The 14,142-nt window shown below is 46.0% G+C and overlaps 1 protein-coding gene across 1 annotated transcript in view; it reads right to left on the reverse strand.

Annotated features, from left to right (window-relative positions):
• Window positions 1–4,149: 4,149 nt before the first annotated feature.
• The window catches only part of NTN4 (netrin 4), a 47,155-nt gene continuing 37,162 nt past the window's right edge, over window positions 4,150–14,142 (reverse strand). The window contains 5 exon segments of the mRNA XM_050323688.1: window positions 4,150–5,866; window positions 9,072–9,242; window positions 11,019–11,087; window positions 12,244–12,356; window positions 13,064–13,280. Of these exon segments, the coding sequence (XP_050179645.1) occupies window positions 5,730–5,866; window positions 9,072–9,242; window positions 11,019–11,087; window positions 12,244–12,356; window positions 13,064–13,280 (707 nt within the window). The 3' untranslated portion in view covers window positions 4,150–5,729.

Consider the following 14,142-nt stretch of genomic DNA (forward strand, 5'->3'; position numbering starts at 1 on the left):
TGATCAGGGAGAGCTCAGAGACATGAGCAAACACCATCTGGGAAATGAAGCAGTGAGCAGTCCTATGGGGATGCACATACACACACTTGCACCCACACCCACACCCCCTGCAAGACCTCTCAGCAGCCTGGTAAACTTCTTTTATACATCTTCTGCAGCTGAGAACGTGTCCAGATAGAGCTTGGAGATGCCTTGAACTACATATTGCATTGCAGGGAACAAGGCTCAGGTATGATGAAATTTTTGTGTGATACGTGCATCAGTTGGGCTTAAAGTGTTCTCATGAGCACATCACTCCAGTGAACACATCACACTCAGGAGCACATAAATAAATATGCAAGCAACCCAGCATTATTTTTGTTCCAAAGGACACATCAGAGTGATGCAGAAGTGAGGAGATGGACTAGACATAGAGAACGGTTGTCCCGATGCCTGCTGCAGCACACTGGCCTCTTGGCCATGCCAACATTTTCAATATGCCAACAAGTTTCCCATATATAGTATATCTCCCAGCCTGTTATGTCCCCAGGCTGCAGGACTGAGCACTTGCTGAGGGCTCATTGCCTTCCCTTGAGGCAATAAAAGGCATTCATGAAGTTTCTATGCTGAACTGTGGGAAAAGAGCAGCAAGAAGCTGTGACCCCATGCAAGCAAGGCCATGCTTTGGAAACACCGTCATTGAAAAATCAACACATCAGCCCAGAAGGCCCACAGGCAGCCTATCTCCTCCTGCCTTATCGGAAAGATAGCTCCTTTGGATACTGGGGCAGCAGCCACTGGACATTGTTGAGATGTTTATTCTATCCAGTGTTGATATTGAAGTAAATACAATAACTAAAAATAAAGATTAAAAAAAAATACACTGCAGCTATTTGTTCCCGAGTTGTTATGTTTACCCATACCAGCTTGGCTTTATATTTAGGCAGGCCTGTAGTCCCAGATGTTCAGTCATTTTCAACAACATGGTCATATCCCAGTAGATTTAGCCTGACGGAGCAACGATATTAAACATGCCTGTAATTTTCCACTGGAACTGGAAGATTGCATTCCTCTGGGGCGAGTGACAGCTGACTGGACAGGCCCCATGCACATACAGGTGGCACAGACCCAAGTCCTTGGTCCTCTCTGCATTCTCACCATGGCAGGAGGGTACACCACTTCTGCAGCCCAACAGGGCTTGGTCTGGGATGCAGGAGGCCTCGTCAACAGCACCTCCTGCGAGATGGGGATATGCTGCTGGGGATCTGTGGCCACCTGTTGCTGCAGGGGCAGATGTGGCTGGGGCTGCAGGTGGATTCTCCACTGTCCCTCCTTGCACTCAGAGCCTGTAGGCATGGTTAGTGTCTGTTGAGGCGGTCCAAAAAGAAAAATGGTCTTTACCAGAATAAAAGCAGATGTTTCACTTAAACGCCTGTGTTTTTTGTTAGACTCTGTCTTGTCACCTCCAGCTGCTTGATGAATGGGCTCAACAGAGGTACCCATCATGCAGGCCCTGCACAGCTGGGGAGCACTCACCCTGCTTGCAGATGTTTACTGGTGAGCAGGGTGTGTAAGGCCACCTCTCTGAGGGAAGATGAGGAACATCTCTGAGTACAGTCTCCTCCAAGCACCTGGCTTCAGGTTAGTGAAAACTAATGGACAGATATGGGTGGCTTATCCTGCTTCTTCTCACGATAGCAATGGTGGCAGAGGACAGTTGGGTCTCCAACCCAATATTGGAGATTCACTCCCACAGTGTAGGAGTATGCATCTGGTCCTGACAATACTTATGGCACAGGATCTGCCTCGGAGAGTGAAAGGAGGGATTGAAAGCTAGTTGGGACCAGGTGTTCCCTTCTCTGTGCCAAAGCATCTTCTTTGAGCTCATGTGCCAGAGAGCAGAATGCTCCTGTCCACCAGAGAGAGTGAAAGAGGTGTCCTGTGAGTGCCTTGGGGGAATACAGGTTCAGATCACATGTTGCTACACTGGAGGGGCTGTACTGCTGCGTATAGTTAGGGTCTGTGTTTGGTGTCAGCTAGTTCTAATGCATCTGCTTTACCTCTGCCAACCCAAGCATGTCACCGAGAGCAATGCTGACAGACAATCAGGAGCACAGGGGCTCAGGCAGCCCTGATCCCTGGCCACTGCTTACATCTAACCTCCAGCACTGGAAACAGGGATTGTTGAAGACTCCACCATGCTTCCTTCAGCAGCAGGGAGGTACTAGCTCTTAGGTGCAGGTGAGGCATAAGGACATCATGAGGATGCTCCAGGGAGAACTGCGGCAACTCCTGTCTTTGGTCCCTTAAAACCGGAGCCCACCTCTGCTCCCCTCTTGACAGAAGCAGCACAATCCAGAGGACAGTCTGGCCTCTGGGAAGCTGCCAGCTTTGCCTGCATCAGCAATTCTTACCTGTAAGGCCAGAGGGGCAATTCTGGAAAAGAAGATCCTTCTGTATATGCTGCTGCCATTGGGTTGATTTTCCCACCACTGATTTTTGTCATGCAAAAGGACTGGTCAAGGCATTGCTACTCCTGGAGTCAGCAAGCAATACATCTGCTTTTCAAGTGGGCAGACACAGACATCCTCTTCTTATACACATAACAGATGGGATTTAACAGATAAACCAGACAGGCTGCTGCCATTAACTCACTGAGTTGCAAAGATTTCCTGTCTAAACAAGATTTTCTTGCTGAGAAGGACTTGGCTGACCATCACTGTGAGGTGATCTCATATGGATAGAGGGATATGAAAGGTCTGGAGGGTAAGTCCTATGGAGAGTAGCTGAGAGAGCTGAGGTTGTTTAACATGGAGAAAAGGATCTTCAGGGGAGACTTTATCCCTCTCTACAACTAACCAAAAGGAGGCTGTAGAGAGGTGGGACTCAGACTCTCCCAAGCAACTAGCGGCAGGACAAGAGGAAATGGTCTCAAGCTGTGCCAGGGGAGGCTCAGGTTGGCTATCAGAGGAATTTCTTCACATAAAGGATTGTCAAATATAGGAATGTAATGCCCAAGGAGGTGATAGAGTCACAGTTCCTGGAGGTGTTCAACAAATGATTGAATGTGGCACTTACTGCCATGGTCTAGGTGGTAAGGTGGTGATTGGTCAAAGCTTGGACTCAATGACCTCAGAGGTCTTTCCAACCTAATTGATTCTATGATATGCAGCTTATCTGCTCTTGGTAATGGGACACCTCCTCTTCCAGCCAAAATTCCCTTCCAGAAATCTCTCATGGGCAGATTTGCCTATGGAAGCTAACCCCTTTCTTCCATAAAACCATCAAGTGCTCACTATAAGGCTAGGACAGGAGTCAGACAGGGTGCCATGAGCAGCATCCGCTCCTGGAGCCATCCTGGTCTCCCTATTTCCTACAGTGCTCAAGCTGGCTGGACCTATGGGCTCACACCCTCCAGCTTTCACAAAGTCACGTTAATCAACTAGACATTGCAAATGCATTTTTAATGGCAATAAAATGAAGCTAAAAATATGTCAAGCAGGTAACCCCCCAGTTTTAAATCAAAAGAGATATTGGACACTCTTAGTCTCCAAGTGCTGCCATAGGAGGAGCCTTTCCTTGCCCTCCCTTCCGCCAGGGAGAAGGGTGCTGCCACAGTGGGGTGCCCTGGCAGTCACTGATTAACCACCCACCTGGGAGGGTGCTGCCCACACTGCAGATTACGTCTTGACCCCCTGGCCACTAATTTCTGATGCTTGACTTCACTCTGAAATGTTTTTATAGACCTTTTGCCATAGCACTTGTTTCCCACAGCCTTTTGTTTTCCCTTTATAGTTTCAAATGTTTCAAATATAGGGAGCAAGCTTTATTTCTGCCATCCCCCACTTGCTTTTTATAAGTATCTGCTCTGCAGCTCAGCCATCAAGCCTGTGTGAGGCAAGGATCTGGCCAGTTTTGAAAATATTTAGGTACAATGCTCCTTCTTATGAGAAGAGCTTATAAACCTCCCAAAATAAGAGGTGAAATAGGATTTTTGTGAGCCATTCATGCTACTTGGCTTTTTACCCCATGCTGATTATTACCCACCTCCAGAGAGGAAAATATCCCCCATGGTAGCTTCTCCTTACCCAGTGCTATCTCTGTTGTGCTCTTCAATGCAAGCATGAAGACCCTGCTGCCAGTGGCATAAGAAGTAACAGGAGAAGATAGTTAAATCATTTTATATTTATTACATACATGAGATATAAAAACAAATTACCAAAATAGTATAATTTTTTTTGTGAGTCCACAGGACCTTGAAAGAAAAATACATACGTAAAGTGGATTGGCACACTCGTGACTTTTCTGTTGTTGTTGGTCTTCTTTCCCCTCACACTGATGAACAAAATACACTTTGCAATGTGGTTTAAAGATGCTTTACACAAAGGATATATTTTAGTGCTGAAAACTGCAGTAATCTGTGCTATATTTCATACTGATGTTAATGAGGAAGTATAATGGCCATATATATTGCAAACAATAACACAGAAGAAAACAAATAAAATGTTCAGTTTTAAATACTAACATAAAAATAAAATAAACTCCAGGCCCACCATGAATCGCTGGGTTGTGATATGTGAATGCAAGTCCTTTCTGTTCTCCGCATCCACTCCTTTTCCTGTAATTAGAGTTTTACTCCTCTGGCTATTGCATTTTTATCTTAAAGTCTCTTCTTCTCACACTGTTTACAAAGTCTTGCTGGAGTCCTGCCCATGGGGTCCAAGTGCTGGTCTGAAGCTGGGACTTCAGTGCAAATACCTTATCTTTCAGCTTGCATCCTCAGATATTCTGAGTGGCCAGTGCCAGGCTGGCCGTTCCCTTTATATCGCCATCCAACTCAGGGGGGTTCTTCAGGAGTGCTTCTGTTTCAGGGACTTTTTCACATGCTACCTTCAGACTCTTCTTTCCCCAACACAATTAGACTTCCCGCACTGTGGAGTGGCAGGTAGTAAAGTGCTTTATACAACGAAATATTTACACTAGGGCTAGGTTCATTTTTTAACACTTCAAGGACAAAAGCTCCAAGACACTGCACCATCTGGAGCCGGCTCTTCTCTGTAGCCAGGCAGTGGGCAGAGAGTTGGCCTCTGCCCTGTGTCACACTTGTGCCAAGGCAGAAGGATTCAATCCACTGCAGCAGCTCTGTCCTCAACAGCATCAGCAGAAAATCTAGCCCCTGAAACCTTCAGCAGGGCAAAGAGGTTAAAAGCAAGTGGCATCCAATTCTCTTTGACGGGTGCCATGTCCTAACCTGTAAGGGGGTGTTTCTGAAGCGTGGTCATCATTGCCATGCTGCTGCCAGCGCCTGTCTGCCGCTGTGGCCATCGCCTTCCCCACAGCATTCTCTGGGAGCCTCTGGAAGTCACTCAAGATCCACACTAGTGGGCACTGGCAGTGGTGTTTCGCTTCTCATCTGTAGCTCTTCCAGGGTGGCAATTTAGTCTTGGGTGATCAGTGGCTTCACAGGAGTTACTCCAACATCGCACTGGAGCAAGACAAGCATCCGCCCTTCCATTTCTCTCAACAACATGATGAGGTGGGCTCAGCTAAGCCCCTGACAAGGAAGCTACAGGCAAGTGAATGAACATTGGCTAGAAAGGGTTAAATTAGACAGCGCCTACAACTCTGAATGCCTCACTACACGTTTTGGCACTATTTTCTTACATTCCAGTTTTCATCCTAGAGGTCTTCTCTCTGTGAAGGGTGTTGCATTTTGTGCATAAAGAAATGCCCTAGACTGTTGCACACATCTAGTTGCAGTCTCTTTTCAAAATCTCCAAGACCTTTCTTCCGAGAGCCGACTTCCACTGATGGACAAAACTTTTCATGTTGACGATGAGTCTGCCTGTTCGGACGTCCTCGTGTCCTGCCACGAGATACTCCAAGCCTGCAAAGCAGCAAATCTGTCAAGGACTGCACAGTACTATGCTTAAGAGGCCTATTGAATGCAAAGTCAGCCTGGATATCTAGTCTCATGTAAAAAAGCACTTATAGAAAGAAATGTATATACATATTGTTTCACATGTATATCTGTATATCTATGGCTCTATCAGTAACTATGGAAAAATGACCCCCGTGGCTATCCATCAGTGAGAGGCACTATCCAAAGTGTGACTTTGTTAGCTTCTAAGTGGAAACTGAACTCTGGGGCTGCACTACAAATTTTTATACCTTTTTTGGGAACGGCTATTACCTTAATTTGGCAGCCTCACATCTCCCTGAATACACCTGGGCCTGGAAATTGGCAAGTTCAGTAAATTCCAGTAATGGAACAGTGCAGGATGGCCCAGTGCCTGATGTCTTGCTCAAAGTGGCCAGTGGTCCCTTGGAGGCAAAGGCACACCAGATCCCAGTGAGAGGCAACACTAGATTTGCTGGCACAAGCATCCTAGAAGAGCCTGAAGGGGTGGCAGTCACACTGAAAAGAGCTGCTAATTTCTGCTTCTGCCAGATGTTTTAGAGATATGACAGAAGGGTCTGACAAAGCCTTATGTGGTGCCCAGAAGCAGCCAGAAAGGACTGGAGTGCATCCCAACAGCACCCTGCTGCTCGCTCCATGCATCCAGGTCTGCGCTTGACTTTGAGGGCATGACTCAAAGAGCACTTGGAATCAGGTAATAACTGCTAAACAGAGGGACAGAGCAAAGACTTCGACTTAAATTAGCTAAATAAACACTGCTACATATCCAAACAGCCTAACGAGACACAAATGGAGAATAAATGGGGATAACAAGGAGGATAGTCCTTTCCATGGTAGGAGAAGCTCCCTGCCAGGCTCAGCATTCTGCTGCAGCACACTTAGGGTGCAGCCAGCATTAGTTTCCTTCTGTTCTCACTCCTTCTTACCCGAGTCTAGGGAGCACAACGTGGCAGTATGAACTAGCCTGGGGAGATGGGTCTCCCCATGTGCTCTTAGTCATCCCGCTCCGTCCTGGCAGGGAGCCTGCTGGAGTTTTCTCGAGTCTTCGTTTTGCGGTTCAGAATGAAGGGTGAGTGCCTCCTAGTTAAAAGTCAAGGATGTTTTCCTTTAATTCAATACAACTTGTTATCTACTTCATCTGAGTTTTGGGGCACACACATCCTCTCTTCTGCCAAGTAAACACAGGATACGTGTATGGCAGCATCACCCTTTGCAAGACATTAGTTTGGCCATCTTGCTGTTATAAAACATCACTTTTCAAGGGCTCCTAAATTTACCTCCCTTGAGAGAGAGAAATGTGGTATTCACACTCAGAGAGCAAGCAAATATTGCCACGGCTGGGGAAAGTGTGCAAGGGTGGTGAAGGGACTCACCTTGTAGGAACTTAAACACGTTTATCATCTGAAAACAACCCACGAAGATATAAACCCATGTCTGTCTGACTTTTATGTTTATCTTTGGTCTCCTGTATGTTTTTGGGAGATGTGATTTCCATTAGAGTTATATGTCAGAGAATTGTTTTACATCAGCTTGACTTTTCATCCAGCTATTGTTGGTTGATTCATCTAGAGGTCATAAGCTCTTACTCTGATAGAGGATTTAATGTGCTAACATTGTATTGCCAACCACTCAGAAATAATTGTGGTAGCTAAAGAAAATAATGAGTTTTTAAAAATACCTGGGATCTTTTTTTCCCCCTTTGAAATTATTGAATCTTAAAGATGCATTCAATTTATGTTTTCAAGTTTCCTATTAGCACTGAACTTCATGACTTCTTTTCAACACGAAGGCTGAGATTACTTTATACTCACAGGACCAGCAGCTGCATTTCCATACAATACCAAGCTTTGCAGTGTAAATCATGAGAGCTGTCAAGGGAGTAACACCTGATGTGTCACATACCTGAATTATCCCTAAAGACAGCTGCATATCCACCCTTCTGCTGCTGTCCAAGAGGTCTTAATTGATTCTGTGATTACTGCTGTCTTTTCATTTGTTGGGGAAAATCAGTGAAGCTCCTCTAAAGCTAGTGGAGTGGCAAAGTTGGGTGGTAGGTGTGGGGCTGCCCTGCATGCTTGGCTTCAGACAGTTTCCACAGGATTTCTCCAAGTTCATAAACTGCTGTCTTGCTTGTGTTTCCATTGCATGTAGAAAAATAAAATAGCTATAGCTATTTGATTATGGATTTATGGTGTTCTAGCAATATTCCAAGTCTTACTGCACTTAAATAGCAGAACCCTGCCTAATGCTGCTGACTCATCCAACCTTTGCACCTGACGAGACTTCCTAGTTACAGCTGTGCTATCACGGCAGCATGCCTTCAAAACTAGACAGTCACTCCAGTGAAGATGAAAGAAGACTGCAAACACCTCATCAGTGAGTAACTTTTCTGCATGATCCAGCTTCACAGACAGCCCTTTCACCCAAAGAGAAGTTCCTAGTGCTGCACATGTAAGGATGTCTCAGTACCAAAGTCAGTGCTGTGATTGCTGACTTCCAAGTGGTGTGTGCACCTCATGGAAAGAGAATCCTTTATCTGAATTAGTTGGTAACTGTTGATTTATCTTGGAGTTGTAAAGAAAGGTGTGTCAGCTGGAGCTTAGTTTTGTTCTATGGAAGAAAAACATGAATCTGCATGTCCTTGTCCATACCGGAGACTGCACACACTGTTCAGCCTCCACTGGGATATACTCACTTCAGTGAAAGAAGATGAGAAGAAGTTGAGGAGCTCTCATCCCACTGCGTAAGAGAATATCTTCCAAATTTTGTAGATGTAAATTAGTGTTACTTTCAAAGAGACACCTTCCCTTGAGTTTAGATTAGAACTGCAGTACAATATCATCACTCAAATTAGATTTAAATGTGTCTTTATGGATTCAAATTAGCTTTAGCTCTGGAAGATATGTCATGCAATTGGGGCACGATGTGCACCTCCCCCATCTGGGAACAGACTGAGACTGGTAAAACTGAAAGACTGTTAGTATGCTACAAGTTTTTCTTTCTGAATTCCAATTGATGAAGACTGCTGTTGGAATCTAAGTGATGGAACAGCCAGTAATTTTTAAGCAGCACTGGGCTGCAATCTCAGCTCACTGGCATGAGGGAATAGAGGTGTGGGAATGAAATCTGTGTAAATGTGGTGCGGATGTACTGCTCAGGGAGTAAAACCTACCGGGATTGAGGATGGGACAAGTGCAGCCTCTGTTAGTCCAGGATTCAGGGTAGAGTGTCCTCTTGCCCCGGAGGATCTTCAACTTTGTGGATTTCAAGACTTTCTTAATCTTCACATTGACTTCTGCATGGGAGCCTTTGTCATGAGCTGACAAGATCTTCACCTTGATCACTGGAAAGTCAGGAATTCCAAACAGGCATATATAAACTGTTTACAGTGTTCCCTCCTTTTTTTTTTTTTTTTTTTTTTTTTTTTTCCTGGTCTAATGCAGGTGTCTGGGTGAAGCAGTAATGACAATTGCTTCATTACAATGGAGTTAGCCCAATGCTCCTTGCTGGGGAGCCTGGGATCAGTTAAGTTTCCAGTGCAACACATACATCCTCCTGCCCAAGGCCAGAAATGCTGAGGGTTGGTTTGGCCATGACCCCTGGCTCTGCCACATGGGCCACAGAAGAGGTACAATGACCTGATTTTCAAAGCTTGTGAGGGTCCAATTTCCTCCCTGAGCTCAGAAAAAACTTTGGGTTCCTTAGCACTTTTGGAAATCAACTGGATTTAGGGATGGGGACCTGGAGGCTTTGCTGGCCTTGGCCTGGGCAGCCAAGGCAGTAGGCAGGGGTGTGAGGAGCTGCCCTCACCCCACCCTGGTGCAGGTCTTCCCACTTTGCAGAACTGCCAAATCCAAATACAGTGGAGGAGAATGAGATGTTGGTGGAGACTGGAGCAAATCATGGAGTACCCTGAGCTCACAGATACCCACAGGCACACTCCCACCACGTGGCATTCCACTGCTGAGCCCATGTGGGGGAGGTGCAGGGCTCAGTTCCTCCACCTGACCATGCTGATGCCGACACTGGAAGATATCCCCATATGGTGGTGCTTTATTCAGCACCACACATAAGGAAGCTCAGGGCAACCTCTCACAGAATGGCCTCCTGGAGCTCATGATTTGCCCTGTATTTCATCTGTCTCCAGTTTAGCTGACACCTTTGCATGTTGAGTGATGAAAGGGAAGGAATCCTGAGTGCACTTTAGGTACGATTTTTGAACTTGGGAGTTTTGTGCCTTTTTTTTTTTTTAAATTTTGTATCTTTTGCAAGACCAAACACAGTCATTACTGCATCCAGGAAGCAAAGTAAAGCAGAATCAGGTTTTCTCTTAACATCACTAAGCCAGGGCAATATTTCAACAACTGGCAGCCCCTTAAACTCCCCTTTGTCGGTTGCTCTGCAGCCTGCAGAGGTATGGGTTATCTCTCTGTTCCTTTTCAACTTCAGTATGAGATAAAACAGGTGCAAGAGACCCCTACAATACTGAAGGAAGGGAGGGCTGCACAGAGCATTCCTTGCTCTGCTATGGTATGAAGGAGGCGGTTCACTGGTACACACCAGAGAGGTCTTGGGAAACAAAGTTCCTCCTCTCATTCATTTAAATCCAAGAGACACACGGGCAGTATAGATCACCCCACTGCAACAGCTGAACTTTGTTGACAGAGGGAAGTTCCCAGTGGCTGCCTGAATTGTTTTCTCCAAGTAGTGCCTTGTGTGGTGATAACCATCCCTCCTTACATTTGGTATCATTCAGGTATGGTGATTTCTAGACTATGATGGGGGCACCAGGTCTACAGACAGTGTCTCAGTGACCTGTTTTTGGTAACAGTGCTTTATAGTCTGTCTTGGACCTAGAAAACCTCACAGGGACAATTCTAGCTCTTATGCTCACATGATTTTGGTACAAGGGTATTCTGGTAGCAAGAGAAACAGAGCAAGATGCTTCACCCATCTTGACTTGGCACCATGATGTCTATATATTTCGGAAAGGCCAAAGATCTGCCCTTAGACTAAGAAGTCCTTGGGTTTGCCAGGATGTAACAGTTCATGCAGTGGCACCTCTCGCGCTTTACATGCACTCTTGCACTGCCTTACAGCCCCTTCACCTGCTACTCACCATAGGTGTACTTCATCCCACAGAAGACCTTGGGATTCCCTAAAACTTGCTCTTTACATTCGCATTTACCTGAGGAAAGAGAAGGAAGCAAATGGCTGTGGATTGTACTTAAAAGACAGGAGCATTCACAAGCAGGGCCCAGGACCTGCCGGAGGTTTTTCAAGTGGCCCACAAGCCCCATGCAAAAAAAAAGCAGTTTGCAACTATTTTCAGATCCCGAGTAAATATACAGTCTTAGTCCAGGGACAATTATTCCTTGTTTACAATTAGAAGAAAAGGGAAACAAAGGCCTTATTATTTTGCCTGGGGATGCAAATAACACGCGGTATTTTCCACACCGTAATGTACCAGACAAAATTTTAAAAGGAAATGTTGCAGAGGTTAAGGCAGATTAATGACTTCCGTGATCTCAGAACAAAGAATAACATGATATACTTATTTACGTTTAAAATGAAGTCGCCCAGACAAATGATGGAGCTTTCCCCTCAATTAACTCAATTATTGTATCTTCGAGATTTTATCATGCCGCTCTCTGAAAATGGAGGAAATGACTCTTGCCTGCTTGCATGCAGCGATTGCAAGGCAGGGCAGCTCGATGCTGCTCTGTGGGGACAACCTGCCTTGCACCAACCTCACATAGCACACACGTCCTGCAGGCTAGGGACACAAGAGGTAAATAACCTCCCCAGCTGAAGCTGAAATGCTAGACCATCTCAAATTGCATCATAAACTGCAACTGATGCCAAAATTGTTGTGGGTATCATGGAAATAAATTCCAATTTAGAGATTTCCTAACTACCTGCCAGCAAAGTGGTAAACCCCACCCTTTAAATAAAATTGCTGGTTTGCCCAACATGTAATACTTCCAGTGAATATAAAGATACCTTTAAAACATGATGGTCAAGTGGAAAAAAAGAGGGCATTCAGCCTTGAAAATCAGAGCCGGGACTGCAGATTCTTGCCTTACCAACAGCTAAATGCTAAGTGCAGGCATTCAGCATGGAGCATCTGCCTCGTGGGTTTGCATGTCCTTGTGCAGATGGGATGAGCTGTAAGGTTCCTCTGGCTCTTGGAGGGGAAGGAGTTGGTTGCAAGGACATTCCTCCACGTCAGTGGGTGGATGTCCATCCCCTCCTGCAACTGCCAGGGTGCTAGCTACATGCCAGTGCAGAGGACTGGTGGGAGGAAGTGGGCAGGTGAAACACATGCAAACCCATGGTCCTACCGGAATGTCGGAGTGCTGAGAAGCCCTGCTCATCCTCCCAGCCCCAGGTGGGCTCGCTCTCGTTGAGCACTGCTTGGAAAGGAGGTGGTTCGTTGTGCCAGGTCACGTCTGAGCTGTTGAGGGGAAAGGGAGATGGTCAACCTTCCTTCTGGAGCCTGCAGAAAGCAGGGCCACTACCAACCCATCCTCCACGCACAGTGTGAAGGCATGTCTTGATGATGTTAAATGCAAGAGGCAGTTTTGGAAAGTGAACAGGTTGAGTGTTGTCAGAGTGGGTTATGAATTCATTTTGGGTTTAAAACATGTTATAGGGATTGATTTATTTATATACCATAAATATCCCCAATGTGGTAAAAGAACCAACATATAAGATTTGGAGTGTGGGGTATTATTAAAATCTGCTGTCTTCCAAAAGTCAGAGCTTGACTTCAAGTTCAACCCAGTCAACTTAAGCTGAGTTACAACAGCAATAATATTAAGCCTTTTGTATCCTCTAACTCATGTGTCCTTGAGACTTACATTTTGCTTGTGGAGAGGAAACAACTGTGAAGGTTATGCAAAACACCCGATACATGAACAACACCACTGAGAGCAAAAAATTCAACATCGCTGGTGCCCTGTCATGGTGTGCCAGGCACCCAGGTGAATCACAGCCTCAGCTCACACTCTATCCTCAGTTCTTGACCATACCAAACCCAAAATGTTTTACATAATGGATATTTTTCAGCCTGTGTGCCACGCATAAATAGTGCCTTCCTTGGAATGAAGATCATGGAGGTATGGCGAGGCTGGGAGAGGGTGGGCAAGCCCTCCAACTCACCTGCTGCTGAGGCAGTCGCCGGTGTGGGGGTCGCAGCTGCGGGCGCAGTCGCAGGGGCGGCAGCCGTAGGCTCCAAAGCCCCAGTAGCCGGGGAGGCAGTGGTCACAGCGGGGCCCCGCCACGCCGGGCTTGCAGGGGCAGTCGCCAGTGCTGGGGTCGCAGAAGGTGCGGGGGCCCAGGGGGAGCACAGCTGATCCCAGGGGGTGACAGGAGCAAGCTGCAGGGGACACCGTGAGGGACAGAGCATCAGTGAGTGCACAAGCTCTCCAGGAAAAGGCACAGGAGATGCCTGACGAACCACTGCTCTGCCTAAGGACACTGGTGGGGTTTCTGTGCTTTCTTCCCCCCTCACCCATACAAACTTGCACAGAATCTCCCTTTGGAATCTGTATTATTTTAACTTCTGTGATCTATTTTAATTAATCGACCTACCCTGGTGTCGTGTTATGTTTTGCCAAACAGGTCTTTATTACTTTCCTTATAGCATCTGGACTCTAGTCCAGCCAAGTACCCGTGGATGTGCCTGGCTCACTGTGCAATTTAAGCAGCTGCGGGTGCTTCATTGCAAAAATGAATCAGAGCATAATTGCTTTTTCAAGTAATAACAACTGTCTTGAATCCAGGAGGTTAAAAAAACCCCTCAGAACAGTCATTTTAATTAAAGTGGAGGCTGAGCATAAAGTACCCTTCTGTCTCTGTCTGATTTTTAAAGCCATCATTTAAAAACATTAGAAAAAAAGAATGAGGACACTAAAAATTCAGGGATATGCTTTAGCATATACTCCAGAACACAGGTTTTCAGAGTGCATGTCAGAAATGCCAGCTGCTCTCTTTCCTCCCCCATAGCCCCTTGCAGCAGAACAATACACTAGAAGTGTACTGGGACACAGAGGGTTTAGGATGCCCTAAAACAGGTGAAGTTTTCCTTGCCTGCTGCTTTGGATTCTTCTTTTGCATAAATGCAATTTATGTCTTTTGCAAGACTACTTTCCCCCAAAGATATTAATATTTTCAAAGATCAGAAATAGAGTTATCAAAAGCATAAGCCAAACCTCTGATCATCTGGCCAGGCCAGCAGG

This window comes from Myiozetetes cayanensis, unplaced genomic scaffold (genome assembly GCF_022539395.1).
Source record: "Myiozetetes cayanensis isolate MyiCay16 unplaced genomic scaffold, myiCay2020 scf3, whole genome shotgun sequence".
NCBI lineage: Eukaryota > Metazoa > Chordata > Aves > Passeriformes > Tyrannidae > Myiozetetes > Myiozetetes cayanensis.